General features: G+C 45.5%; 1 protein-coding gene across 8 annotated transcripts in view; it reads left to right on the plus strand.

Annotated features, from left to right (window-relative positions):
• Positions 1–14682, plus strand: part of Grip1 (glutamate receptor interacting protein 1) — a 640059-nt gene that overhangs the window by 608954 nt on the left and 16423 nt on the right. For all 8 annotated transcript variants that reach the window (XM_041666725.1, XM_041666698.1, XM_041666716.1 and 5 more), the window contains one exon: positions 942–1175. In XM_041666725.1, the coding sequence (XP_041522659.1) occupies positions 942–1175 (234 nt within the window). The remainder of the gene's footprint in view (positions 1–941; positions 1176–14682) is intronic.

Raw genomic sequence — 14682 nt, forward strand, 5'->3', positions numbered from 1 at the left:
GTCCTGGTTTTAGAGTGTTGGCACCATCTGGCATGCGAAAGGCCCATTCCCATCATGATACTGCTTGCAAACCCTCTTTTGTTCCAGTTCTGAGATTCAGGGATGCAATCTTGCCATTGCTTATGTATTATTCAGGGAATATATTTGAAGCGGAGCAAACTTTGCTTTCATTGGTAAAATCCAATCCAAGTCTCAGAGTTGAGCAATGATTGAATTGAGCAAATGGTTGAATCCTATATAAAAGGGTAATTTTTTAAAGCCTCTCTGAGAATATTACCCAAAGATCATTTCTAAGAAACACTATCTGTGCCTTGAGATGTAGAAGCCAAATGCTGATGGATATGAAAAGATGCATCTGTAAGTTTCTGAGGCAGGTCACTGGGCCAGAGGAAGGACGGTCTTAACAGTATCAGGCTGGAAGTGCTAGGAGACCCTTTGCCTCTGCATCAGTCATTCATCCCGTTCCAGCCTGCGGTTTGCTTCTGTTGGAGCCAGAGGCAGCATTACAGACAGCAGCAGCCTGGTCTTCACTGTGAAGCTCTCCAGCCAGCTCTCTAAGACACACTGAAGATGGCTTCATGAATCCCAGCTCTTACAGTCAGCTTGGTGCGAAGTTGGTGCTTAAAATGAAAGTGCAGTGTGCAGTAAGCTGGAGTTGGAGCTTTTCAGTTTACCTCAGCATTGCTAGGGGTGGTATTTGATTAAATAAACTCAAGGGCTTAAGTACTTCCATTGGATTCAAGATGTGCGTTCTAAATGTCATTGCAAAGCATGTTCCAGATTTTCATAGTTCAGCTAGTGCGTCCATTCTCCAGCCTTTGGTTATGCCCTGAAGACACCATATTTTGACTGGGCAGAGGGAGAATTGTGCTAAATGTTGAGCAAGCAAACCCTTTCCTTTTCTGTGGTTTAATTGTCTCTGAAAATTGTCAATGCCACAGGCAACAATCATGTCGGGGAGCACCATGAGTTTGAATCATGAGGCTCCAACAGCCCGCACTCAGCTGGGGCGGCAGGCCAGCTTCCAGGAACGGAGCAGCTCACGGCCACACTACAGCCAAACGACTCGCAGCAACACTCTGCCTTCAGATGTGGGCAGGAAGTCAGTAACCCTGAGGAAAATGAAGCAAGAAATTAAGGAGATCATGTCCCCAACTCCCGTGGAGCTTCACAAGGTCAGTAGATTCTCTCCTCCTTCTTCCCTGATGTCGCCAGCCATTCTGCAGGGCACTGTTGCTTTGATGCAAGCTCAGCCGTGAACTTCTTCTGTGGGCTCAGCCAAAGAGAGACCACAGAGTTGAAAGGCAAAGCCCTGGAGACTGACTTCCTCAAACATGTCCCCTGAGAGGATTAACCTGGAAAGTGGGGAAGATTGATTTTTCAGGTGATGTGCTTATCAAAAAATTGATCAAAATCTTACAAAATGTGAGATTCTAATGTTACGTAGAGCTTTGAAGAATTAGTCTGTGCTCACTGAAAGGTGGGTGGGTTTTTACATATCCTGTGTTCATCTCTTCACTGAAAAGAGGTCTAAAGTTCACTGTAAGCTGATGCAGGAGTCCCCTCTGTATGCTGTGATATGTTTTATTACCATTACCATTGGTTATTGAAGAATCTGCTTTGGCCAATGGCTCAGGCATATTTCTAGCTATCTCTTACATCTCAAATTAATACATTTCTATTCATCTATGTATCGTCATGAGGCTGTGGATTACCTGTAATGCTCTGGTTATCTTTCTCCTTCAGCAGCTACAAGGTGTCTCCTTGACTCCGCCTACTCTGTCTATCTCTGTTTTGATTTTCCACCTGACTTTACTCTGCTAAGCCATTGGCTAAACAGCTTTATTCTTCAACCAATAAGAGCAACATATATGCAGAAGGACATCCCACATCAGTAAGCAGGCTTACTCCTCAATTACATGCCTACATTAGATGGGAAATTTTCAACAAAACGTTAGAAATCTGGGTCAGGACAGCATGAACCCTGGTAATGTTCCATGGTGAATTACAATATTGTCCACTTCATGGAGAAAATTATCACGTTTAGCCACACTCCAGAGCTGCCTGCAGAGTTCAAGTGATGCAATTATGCAGGCAATTCCCTGGCCTGCATGAGCAGTGGTGGTCGGGAGGTGTTTCTGGCTTACTCAGCTAGCGGTGGTACCTGATGCTTTTTCAGTAGATGAGGATGTATAAAAAGTAACAACTGCAACCCCACTTTTCACGAGAACCAAGATGCTCCCTATCATTAATAATCTCCTAACATAATTCATCTTACTCAAAATGATATTGATAAAGTGATACTCACGTATCAGGTCAAAAGGACCCTACTTCCTTTTCCATTGAAGATTTCGGTTTCCCTAACTACCCTACAAAGCAGAGCTGCCTGTTTTGTAGCTGACAGTTTGTGATGGGGGAAGATGATGCAATGAGAGCTCTGATTCTGCTTCCTTACTACACATTGTCCGTTCACTTGACATACAGACTGTGTAGACTGTATATACATTCCATCAAAGGATGTACTGTCTATCCGTGGGAAGCACAGAATCTAGTGGGAAAACATCTTGGAAACAATGGGATGACAGTGGGATCAGCACAATGACAGTAGCAAGCCTGGGTAGCCTCGGTGTGCAGAAGGTGAAGGAAATGGGAAATGCCTCCTAGACATATTGACGGTGCAGAGGGGATGGAGGTGGAGAGACATTCCAAGCCCAGAAAGAAGCATATGCAAAGGGCTATCAAACAGCATAGTGTATTTTGGGCATGAAAATATTCTCACGTGACCCCCTGCATTAGGAGAATTTCAGAAAAGCAAAGATGCTCTGGCATTTTATTATTAGGATCCAGAGTGAGCCCACTGCGCAGTTTAGCTTGTGTGTCTGGTTGTCTGCTTGGTAACTCACATGTTGTAACTCGCAGATGGACATATACCGTCATGCTGTAGGAAATCGCAAAGGCTACACGCTCAGTGCTAACTCTGCTATGCCAAGAAGAAACCCAACCCTCCTCATTCGCTTGGTTGTGTGTGAACACTGCCTTTCCCTCTTGTCTCAGCTTCCACCCAAGCAGAGAAAACCATGTTTGTTTACCTCCTCTTCTTTAGCCTCAAAGAAATACCAACATGCAAGTACCTTGAATTCTGTCCATCTGCTGTGTATTTCTAACCCTCACAATAGACACATACTATTTTGAGTTGGCACATTAGTCTCATTTATACAATAAGTTGCAGCTATAAAATTGACTTTTTTTTTCCAGAGTGAAGCTATCTCTTCAAAGACAGCTTCCTATGGCCCAGGAACATAAATGTCCCATCATCCCCATGCTGAAAGCATTCATAAAAATCATGACCATAAACTGGATGTGGATGTCGTTATAACTGAGAGTTCTTAGTGGGGCTCTACTGAAACAGAAATCTTATTTAAAAAGAAAATTGTATCACACACTTATTAATGTAACAGAAGGCAGTGGGTCGGTTGGCACACTTGTGTACCAGGGTGTGAAATGGAGGGGGGTCATGAAATGATGGGCACAAATGGGTCAGTGTGGCCTCATAAATGTAACGTTGCTTTTTCCCCTTTGTGTCAATCATCTCTCCTCAATAGTTGTTAGAAGTCCATTTCTCCTGTTGATTTTCTTTCTTCTAAACTTGTCGCCAATAAAACAGGGCTCTCTAAAGCTAAGTGATGCTCTAAGATTAGAGCCTCGCAGAGTATCTAGTTAAGATGCAGCCTCCCAGAGTATCTAGTTAAGATGTGGCCTCCCAGAGTATCTAGTTAAGATGAGGCCTCCCAGAGTATCTAGTTAAGATGCAGCCTCCCAGAGTATTAGTTAAGATGTGGCCTCCCAGAGTATCTAGTTAAGATGTGGCCTCCCAGAGTATGTAGTTAAGATGAGGCCTCCCAGAGTATCTAGTTAAGATGCGGCCTCCCAGAGTATCTAGTTAAGATGAGGCCTCCCAGACTATCTAGTTAAGATGAGACCTCCCAGAGTATCTAGTTAGATGCGGCCTCCCAGAATATCTAGTTAAGATGCGGCCTCCCAGAGGATCTAGTAGAGATGAGGCCTGTGGGCTGATGCTGTGGAGTTCTTGGGGCACCTTATGATAACATCTCAGGTACCTTCAGGTGAATGTGGTTACCCCAAAAGGCCATCCAACATGTTTGCTGCTCAGCACACTCCAGTAATTGAGAAGGAAGTGGATCTTAACAAACAGACTGGCCTCAGAGTCAAGAGCTTTGACTGTGCCTCTGTCTTATATGCGTGTGTCTTTGAGTACCTGGCGTCATGGGAAAGCATGCTATCGTGGTGATGGTTTTAGTCGATTTTCATTGCTGTGATGGAATGTCTGATGGAAACTGGTTGTGGAAAGAAAGGTTTAGTTTTGTTCATGTTTCAGAGAATGCAGTCAATGGTTTCAGAGGATGAAGCCAATCCCCGTAGGTGGGGCGTGTCTGAAATACTCTCTTTTCATCATGGACCAGAAAGCATCAATCAGTTCAGGAGGCGGGTGGTGGTGGCGCACGCCTTTAATCCCAGCACTCGGGAGGCAGAGGCAGGCGGACCTCTGTGAGTTTGAGACCAGCCTGGTCTACAAGAGCTAGTTCCAGGACAGGCTCCAAAGCTACAGAGAAACCCTGTCTCGAAAAACCAAAAAAAAAGTCAGTAATAAAATGTTCCTACAGACCAGCAATCTACTTCTCCCAGCCAGGCACCACTTCCTATGGTTTCCGAAACCACCCAAAATATTGCCAGCATCTGGGATCAATCCAATAGTGATGTCATGGGGAACATTGTGGATTCAAACCATAATACTGATAGAATAAAGTTGTCTTCCTTCGGCTCCTGCCTGCTTGTCAGAACTTAGTGGCAGCTGGAGAAGACGCCACAGAACTGGGCAACTCCCCTCCCTCCTTAGGTTGAAGATAACCCAGCTAGCTAGAGTCTGCACAAATGCTCATTTTCAATCCCTGGAAAGTTATAGAAGAGGAATTTCCCAGCGGCTGCCGAGGTCAGAGTGAGCAGGGTTGGTGACACAAATGGCTCTGAACGAGCTTGGTGTTATTTTTCTGTTTCAGTCTTTCTGGTGGTTGTCACTTGGCTAAAGTTTGGGCCCATTTGTGTCCAGATTGGATCAAGATAGGATGAATGAATACGTTGTAAGAAAGACATGGGATGTAGAAGCTCAAGGAGTGGGTCATTCACATCTCCTTCATACTTGTTCACTTGTCTGCTAGCTTCTTGACTGTGATGGGTGACTGTTGTGGAATATTAGTTATAGGTGTGTTACACTCTTATATGCTGTTGAATATTTGTTTAATGATACAAAGATGTGTCACATCCTTTATATTTTGTTTAACTCTGTGAAACTGTGTTACTTTGCCTGCCTAAAACATCTGATTGGTCTATAAAGAACTGAATGGCCAATAGAAAGGCAGGAGAAAGGCTAGGCAGGGCTGGCAGGCAGAGAGAATAAATGGGAGGAGAAATCTTGGAAGAGGAGATCAAGGAGTGACAAAAGGAGGAGAAGATGATGCAAGAGGCCAACCACCCAGCTACATAGCCTCTGGCCAACCAGTCACCCAGCTACACAGCCACCCAGACACCAGGACACCCAGCCCCCAGTCACCCAGCTACCCAGCTACACAACCACCCAGTCACCCAGCCATCCAGCCACCCAGTCACCCAGCCACCCAACCATCCAGCCACCCAGCCACCCAGCCACCCAGTCACCCAGCCACCCAGCCACCCAGTCACCCAGCCACCCAGCCACCCAGCCACCCAGTCACCCAGCCACCCAGCCATCCAGCCACCCAGCTACACAGCCTCTGGCCAACCAGTCATGCAGCTACACAGCCACCCAGCCACCCAGTCTCCCGGCCACCCAGCCACCCAGCTACACAGCAAGCCACAGAGTAAGAAGTAAAGAAAGGTATATAGAATGGAGAAAGACAAAAGCCTAGGGGGAAAAGGTAGACAGATAATTTAAGAAAAGCAAGCCATGCTAATGTCAGACATTAATAAGAAAGAATAAGTTTCTGTGTAATTTATTTGGGAGCTGGGTGGCAAGCCTTAAAAAGAGCCAAAGCTGTAAAAAGAGTAAAACTATGAACTACAGCTTACGACTGGATGGGTTAGCAACTGGATGGAGCTGAGAGACACCTGGGATCTTTGTAAGCACACCTTTGAGTGTTTCAGGGCATTTCTATAAACCAATAGATAACGAGTACTCTGACTTAATGGATGGGCATAATCTATTCATAGATTCAAAATCTGAATAATTTTTTGAGAAGTGGTAGGACCATGGAAGAGGAAGCCTAGTTAGAGAAAACAGATGAGGCTTTGAAGGACACATATGGTCCTCATGTTTCTTTCTCTTTCAAGACATGTTCTTGTACAGCCCAGGATGGCCTCAAATTCATGTAGCCTGAAATATCTGGTCCTCCTGTTCTACCCAACCACTGCTGGGATTACAGGTGTGTGTCACGTGATTCCTGATTTTATGTGGTGCTAGGGGTGGGACTGGGGGCTTCATGTATGCTAGGCAAGCACACTGCAAAAGCTGAGCTCCATCCCTGGCCTTTGGTCCCCTGTGTACGTCCTGCCTCACTGCAGATCCGGAATCAGCGCAGTCCCAAAGACTGACACAGGAAGCTGAAGTGCATCCTCCCTTACAGTGGCCACAATGGTGTGAAACCCAGGCAGAAATGTCTCAATTTTCTCTCATTCTGTTGTTCCCTCCTCGTTTTCTACCCATGCCTTCGCTACATTCTTCCCGACCCCGTCCTTCAGTCACTGAATTGATTCCGAGAGTTACTAATCCCAGACAACAGTCTGAGGAGTGAAGGACAGTTGAGCTACAGAGGAGAGATGACTGTCTCCGTGGGGTGCTTGTCAAAGTACACTCTGTCTGTGTTCTCAGGGACTAGGGCAAGGAGCACTTACATGTTAGCCACATTGTCAGTGAATTCTCTTGAGGACTAAAGATTGGGAATCACCCACAAAAGTTTCACTAGCTCTACATAGGTGATGGCTCTGTTTTAGTAAAATCACAGACCACAGGCGGTACACAGAGGAGAGGGAGGCTCTGTTTCAGGCCTGGAGCATCTGTGTTTTATCTTTCAGATGAGTTCTGTTTCGTGCTGCAGCTTATCACACACCCTCTCTTTGCAGATAAGGAACGTGTGGTCCTAGCTACAGCTCACTGATAACCCTCCTCCTTTCTCTCTGGAATCTTTAACATCCTTTGGTGGCCACTTGATCTATTTCTGAGATGAATCACAGCCTCTGAACACCTTCAGGCAAAAACTGCTCTTTCACAAGATGACAAGGTCCCCACATTCAGCTCAGCTGAACTTTACAAATAATTCATATTGACACTCATTATCTCCCCACCATGCATGATTTTCAGCAGAAGTATACCACTGAATTATATGCAGCTATTCATATTTATCTTTTTATAGCAGGATTCTAAAATACTTGTCCTGGGTCTTTTATTCAAGACTGCTGATGGTGCAGCATCGGGCCATTGGAGTCAGTCCTAGGAAGCGCGGGCTTTCCCTCAGCCAGGTTCATCATGCATTTGCAGGCTGAGTTTTCTTGGAGCAGAACTGGTGTGGTGGCACTGTCTTATTCCATGGACAGAGTGCTGTGGCTAACAGCAGCTTCTTCTGTAACCTTCTCCCAAGACAGGAACAGGCTCCAGACTTGGCACTAGGAGAAAAATAAAAGGGAAATACATATCTCATTTTTGCACATGAAATGCATAGCTCATTCTTGCACGTGAAATATAAAACTCTTTCTTGCACATGGCTCTTTCTTCTCTAAGTATCTGAAGGCCCCACAAAAGATTACAGGAGTCTCTGCCAGGCACAGAGCTCCCCACGGCTGGTGTAGGACTGCCTGCGGCAGAAATCAATGGGAGCCAAAAGCAACTCAGTGGCTTATGAACTTGTTATCTGTAGCTCTGCCTTGCTGGGCTCCTTTCTGCAGAAGTGGAGAGTGTAGATTTGAGTTTTCACACTTCACAAGCAGGGAGCAGAGCCACCTGTGAGCAGGGCCAGCTGGTACGGGGGACAGAGACCTTACAGAGCATGTGTTCCCAGGTTCAGTCAGCTGCCCGAACTTGAGTAAGTGCTGTAAAACCTAGAGCCACTGAGGATGGACAGCAGACCCAGAGAATGGAGGCGGTGGCTCCTTGACTGTCACTGTATCAGCCTGGCACACAGACACTTCCCTGTCATGACAAGGGCAGACAATAGGGGGAACACTGTTGAAGAAACAACCAGGACTGGAGTTTGGGTCTCATGTTTCAGTTACATAGCGTGCCTGGCAAACTGCTTCCCCACGGTTGTGGGTTTGTTCTTTTAAACCTTAAAACAAAATGCTTGTTTATTATGACAGTAATAATGACAGCAGATGGCAAAGCTTGTTTAAAAAGCACACAGGAGGTGTCTGTATCAGTTCCTGGAGCAAGAGTTCTCCGGCAGCGTCACTCTGCTTGAGGACTGTCTTTGGCACACTGTCTTTCACAAAGAGTGATGCCCAAGGCATGCGCACGCCACCAGGCAGAGCTCACGTGATGTCTTATGTTTTGTGAGTTGTCAACCTCCACAGTCCAAGGAAGGCAAGTAAAAAGCTGACATCCCCACGTCTCAGATGACCTTGAGCAGTCCTGAGAGACGGGCTTGCTAGACAGTGCACCTTGCTGCTATTTCTGATTCCTTGTGACTTCTGTCATGGAGCCATCTCTCTGATGTCCCTGCATGTCTCTGTTATGATTGATTTATAGGTTGAAGAATTTTATGTCATCTATGGCATGCTCATTTAAATAGTCAGTTGCCTGAAGGTCTTTCTGCTACCCTGGCTTTTACATTCTGGAGGATGAGCCTTCTGTCTCTACTCCTCCATATTGCATTAGCATGGCTCTCATCCAGGAGTGTTACGGTCCTTGAAGGCATAACAGTGTAGCCAAGGCTTGGGTTTTTCTCCCTTTAAGATGGGATTTATGTACCTTGTCTGTGGCCCTTTGCAATGTCAGTCTGCAAGAATCCATCTCCAGTGAGGAAATAAAATCAAGACAGTTGGTACATTGTTCAGTAGAAGCCTAGTGAGTTCCAACTTGTCTCTCACACACACATACACACACGCACACACACTCACGCACGCACACACTCACACACACACACACACACGACAGTAATCTTAGCCTCTAATCCCCACCAGCACAGTATCAGTGGATGGTGTGTCTCTGACAAGAGCTGACAGTTGGTCCCTGAATCAAGGGGACCCTGTGGGTCTACGGGAATTAGAGATCTGTGACTTGGAGAGGAATAAGAAAGGACTTACAGCCCAGGAAACCAAGCTAGAGTGACCGGGAACCTAGGAAGCAGAGGCTGAGTGTAGACTGCTGGCACCATGAGCAAACATCAGACAGTTCTGAGAAGAGACACAAGGAACAGGTGCCCACACCCACAGCCGCCCAGCTCAGGAGCAGATAAGGCAAGTCAAAAGTCCAGAGAAATGGCAAGCCATTACTTGGGGACCATTAGCTCCCATGGCTGGGTTGAACTCTCAGTTTTTCTGTAAAGTAAATGCATTGTGAACGTGCTCTATGGCGACCAAGAAAAGCAGTTGTTAATACACCACAGTTCTTCCGAAGGGTCGCCCTCACTCAGCCTCATTGCCAATGCACGGAGCACAGCATCCTGGATCCTGATCTCACAGCCCAGCGCTCGATGCTACAGGATGCCAAAAAGCAGCAGGAGGCCATATCAGAAGCAGCTGGCCTTTCTTCTCCTCTGCCAAGGGTACTCCCCTGATGGAAGTAGCAGATGCCTTTCTGGCCCAATTTGTTTGGAAATCCAAGGAGTTTTTAGTGACATAAGGAGAGACACTTCCTTCCTCTTGGACTAGAGAGTTGTTTGAGAAGATGAAGTCTTATTATATTTTATTTTATTCTTCTCTAAGATCTGCAGGCAAGGTAGGACCATCCTCAGATCTAGCATTACTTGTACCGTCTTTGCTTAAAGGAAGCGTGGCTGCCCCAGTAGTGTCTGCCAGGGGCAATCCCAAGTGCTTGCTGACTTCCACAGAGATCAGCATTGTCTCTGAGAACTATGTGAACTTTTATTGTCACAAAAGACTGAGCTTTAAGAACGCTGTCGGGGCTCAGGAACTGATTCCAGGGTGGCTGTCACTTACTATGACTTGCTCAAGATGCTGCACTCGGTTGCCCTTGAAAGGGGATGAATTGGCTCTGATTAAAGCATCAAGCATTGATTTCTGATCTCTACCTGAGGACATGGCTCAGACAAGCAGGGAAACTTGATGAAAATGTAAAACAAGGCTGAACTTGAATCTCAGTAGCCTCCCCTCCCCACCCCCAGCCACTCACCCACCCCCCTCACCTCACTGCCCCGCCTACCACAGGCATAGCTCCTGCTCGGGCCTTAGACTTTGAAGCAGCTGCATCAAGAGCGGGGGCACAGACTGGGCAAAAGTCCACTGACCTGTACCCATGCTCACAGTTTTATTCTTAAGATGCTGATTGGCTCTTTTAGAACAGAAAAAGAAAACCTATCAACTGTGTTAATGCCTCAGTTTACCCAGAGGCCTCTCCTGATAGAGATCCTACAAGATAAACTATGCTCACATGAGCTAGAGTAGATGGCAAACCCAGCTGGCTTCTAGATGTCCATCTTCAGAGAACAGGGTTTTGTGTGATGTTCCTGGGGAACCACAAGAGGGCACGGAGGGAAAAATGGCAGAGAATGGGATACATAATTCATCTTCTGTTTGTTGAGCAATTGAAAATGAATAAAGGCTGCCTAGCCAGCGAGAAGATTATTTATGCGAACAGAAATCATGATTTGGTCAAAGACACCCAGCAAATGAGGTCAGATATTCCAGTATTGGATCCTAGCGCGTTTGAGTAAGATCAGAGAAATCCCTCCATCAGTTGCTTCCAGGCTCAGTGACCTTATTAGAAGAAAGGATGATTTTTCCTGTACAGAGTTACAGAAAGTGCCCGGATAAGACTTTGTCTGTAGGTAAAACCTCAGAATCCTTAGAAATTTGGGGAGCCCAGAAACAAATAAAAAATTCCCCATTAGTGATCTCCAAGCAAGCAAAACTACATGGTGAGAATTACTGTGGCTATTTTGAGAGCAGCCAGCCTGTGTTTCCTGTCAGTAGATTATTAATTTCTGGGGTCTTTTATGTGATTCTAAAATAATTAATTTCATTTGTATTCATTTATTATTCCTTAGCAATCTCTAAGAAAGGATAGAGCTGGCCATCAATATTCAATATCTTCTATCCTTGGGGCATCTTTCCACAGAAACCTTGATTTCTATTTTAGAACTGTTAGAAGCCCCTCGTTGTGAGCAGTTTGCCATCGAGATGCATCCTGTGTGAGGCTTAGCCAGAAACCGGAACTCAGAACCACACAAGCTAATCTGCTAGCCCGCTATGTTGGCGTTCATCATCCGTGCTCCAGTCAATGTGTGGATGTTGGCAATGCAAGTGCCGTCCGTTGTTTGGCTCCATCTTGGTCAGTGTTCTGTTGCTGTGAAGAGACACCGTGGCCACACAACTCTTATCCATATTTGATTGGGGCTTGCTTCAGTTTCAGAGGTTTGGTCCGTGGTCATCAAGGTGGGGAGCAGGGTAACACACAGGCAGATGTGCTGGAGAAGTAGCTGAGAGTTCTACATCTGGATCAAAAAGCAGTAGGAAGACAGAGACTCTTGGCTTGAAATGGGCTTTTCTTTGTTTTTGTTTTTGTTGGTTTTTTGGGGGCGAGGGCGGGTTGGTTTTGTTGTTGTTGTTTATTCTTGTTTTGCTTTTCTTTGCTTTTTGAGACAGGATTTCTGTGCACCCCTAGCTGTCCTAGAACTTTCTCTGTAAACCAAGTCGGCCTTTAACTCAGAGATCACCTGCCTCTGCCTCCTCAGTGCTGGGATGGGCTTTTTGAAACCTCAAAACCCACCCCAGTGACACACTTACTCCAGCAAGACCTCAGCTCCTAATTCTTTCAAATAGTGCCTGCCACTCCCAGGTGGCGGAGTACTCAAATGTGTGAACCTATGGGGACCATTCTCACTCAAAGCACCACAAGCTGCTCCCGGGTTCTGGCCTGTTGAGCAGATACCTGGGAGTCACAGGCCAGCTGAGCAATGAAGAATCTCATGACTCCAGGTCTATTCTCCTATGCAAGGGCTCTGGTTTATGGTGTTGGAAAACAGGCCTCAGCTGTAAGACTAAAGTGGACTTCTGATTTCCACCATGAGCTTCAGCGTACCTCGGGGCAGACGCCTAACTCAGCCAATCATAGGGCGCCCACCAGGATGCACAGTGAAGCAAATTCAAGTTACAACTAAGAAAAACACACTGCCACTTAGGAGTAGAGGCAATGGTCCCGCCACAGAAATGCTGTTTATCATGTGAATAACATGGCTAGAATAAAGAAGAAAAGGAGTTAAGAAATAAAATACCCACCGAGCCAAGAAACAGTGCACAGGCAAGGACCTCAAGAATAGAGATTGCACCTACCCGTAAACAGGTCAGTCTAGCGACATTCCATTGACTCTTTGCCTTCTCCCCTTTTCCACCTCCTTCTTTTCCTCCCTTTGAGGATAAAACCAAGAAGCTTCCCATCTAATCAAGGATTGGCTGTGATAGCTGATTCCAGAAGAGGGACAAGAAATAGTCAAGATGTGTCCGTGATAACGTGTGCTAGAAAACAGAGATCCTATCAGAACAAATGGGGGATCAGAATGAAGGACACCCCATCTTTTCCAATCCCAAATGCATTTGAGCATCCAAACAAATACTAATACAGTTGAACACAACACATATGGAAAGCACCATAGGTTCAGCCCATTATTTACAACAAAATAAAGTCTCATTAAGACGTTACTGTAAGTACCAAGCACACGACTTTTCTGTTCTGAAATTAAATTCAAAGTCTTTCAGCCTTTCCTGTACTAACTGCATATCAAAGTAATCAAACAATACTAGTTAAAGGGAGAATTCGATTTTGACAAATTCAAGCTAGTAAGTAGATGTGGTGGTTTGAAAGAAAATGGCCCCAAAGGGAGCGGCACTATTAAGAAGTATGGCCTTGTTGGAGTAGGTCTGGTCTGATTGGAAAAAGTGTGTCACTGTGGAGGCGGGTTTTGAGGTCTCAGACGTGGATTGGTGAGGCTGTGTGCTCTTTCTGATACCCGTTAACTGTCTCTTTATTTGAGAACTGTCACTATAGAAGAAAATGATCAGCTCTTTAGAGACAAGCTGCCATATGACATCTGCAAACATTCTCCCAATGAAGTCAAGAGCAACCCAGGTCAATGCAATTTGTGACAGTTGCTGCCACTGAGTGTTGGACGCAGGGAGTCCTGGCGCTGTGGCATCTTTATTTTAAAAGATACTTGAAGTTTGTTTGTTTGTTTATTTCAATTAGAACAACGTTTCTCCCCTATCTTTCCTCCCTCCAAACTCTCCCATATTCCCCTTCCCCTCCCCTTCAAATTCATGGCCTCTTCTTTCATTAATTGTTACTTCACGCATGTATGAATACATACGTATACTCAGTCCACATAATGTTTACTTGTGTGTATGTTTTCAGGGCTGACCATTGGCACAGAACACCAGCTGCTGCACTCTTCCCAGGGGAAGGCACTTCTCATAGTCTTAGCTGTTCTCAGTTGCCTGTGGTTCTTCGTGTACTGAGGCCTCGTGGGCTTTTCCAAATCCACTCTGTTATGATGTCATGTATATAGACTCTCGCCAACATGACCGCCTAAACATGAGCTGGTGTGTGTGTGTGTGTGTGTGTGTGTGTGTGTGTGTGTGTCTGATCTTCTTCCAGGGCGTCAGAGATGGCTAAGTGGTTGAGAGCACTCTTGGCTCTTGCACAGGACCCAAGTTCAAGTCCCAGCACCCACAAAGCAGCTCATAACCATCTGTAACTCTGTCTCCTAGGAATCTTAACACTCTTTCTATGCTTCTGCGGGAAACAGGCACCCACATGGTGTGCATACTTACATACAGACATGCAAAATATTCCTATACATAAAATAAAATGAAACTTAATAACTTCCTCCAATGAATAATGCAGATATCACCCATCTTATGGCTTGAAACTAAAACATAATTACAGAAGGTCTTAAATATTTTTTCTGTACTATTTTTTTTTTATTTGGGGAGGGAGGTTATTGGGTTTGACAGTGTTAGAATGGACCCTAGGGCCTTGGACATCCTAAGTAACTAGTCTACCACTGAGCTATACCATCCAATTGGAAAAAAAAAGCATTTTGAAGAAACCATATATTAAATAAGGCAGTATGTAGTCAAAAGATCAGATCTTTGCAATCAGATATCTTGTTTTAAAGCAATTCTCTGTTATTTGGTTTCTGTTTGACCTTGGATACGTTTCCATCCCTCTCTGAGTTCCTCTCTCAATGTCCTGCTGCGCGCACACACACACACACACACTCACACATGCACACACATACCACTCACACTCACACACACGCACACTCACACACTCACACACACTCACACACACACACTCACACACTCACACACACTCACATACACACACACGCACACACACATACACACACATGCACACACATACACACCACTCACACATGCACACACACTCACACACACACCACT

The sequence above is a fragment of the Microtus oregoni genome, unplaced genomic scaffold (genome assembly GCF_018167655.1).
Source record: "Microtus oregoni isolate MIOR12 unplaced genomic scaffold, Mior012 000001F_ref0000356, whole genome shotgun sequence".
Classification (NCBI taxonomy): Eukaryota; Metazoa; Chordata; class Mammalia; order Rodentia; family Cricetidae; genus Microtus; species Microtus oregoni.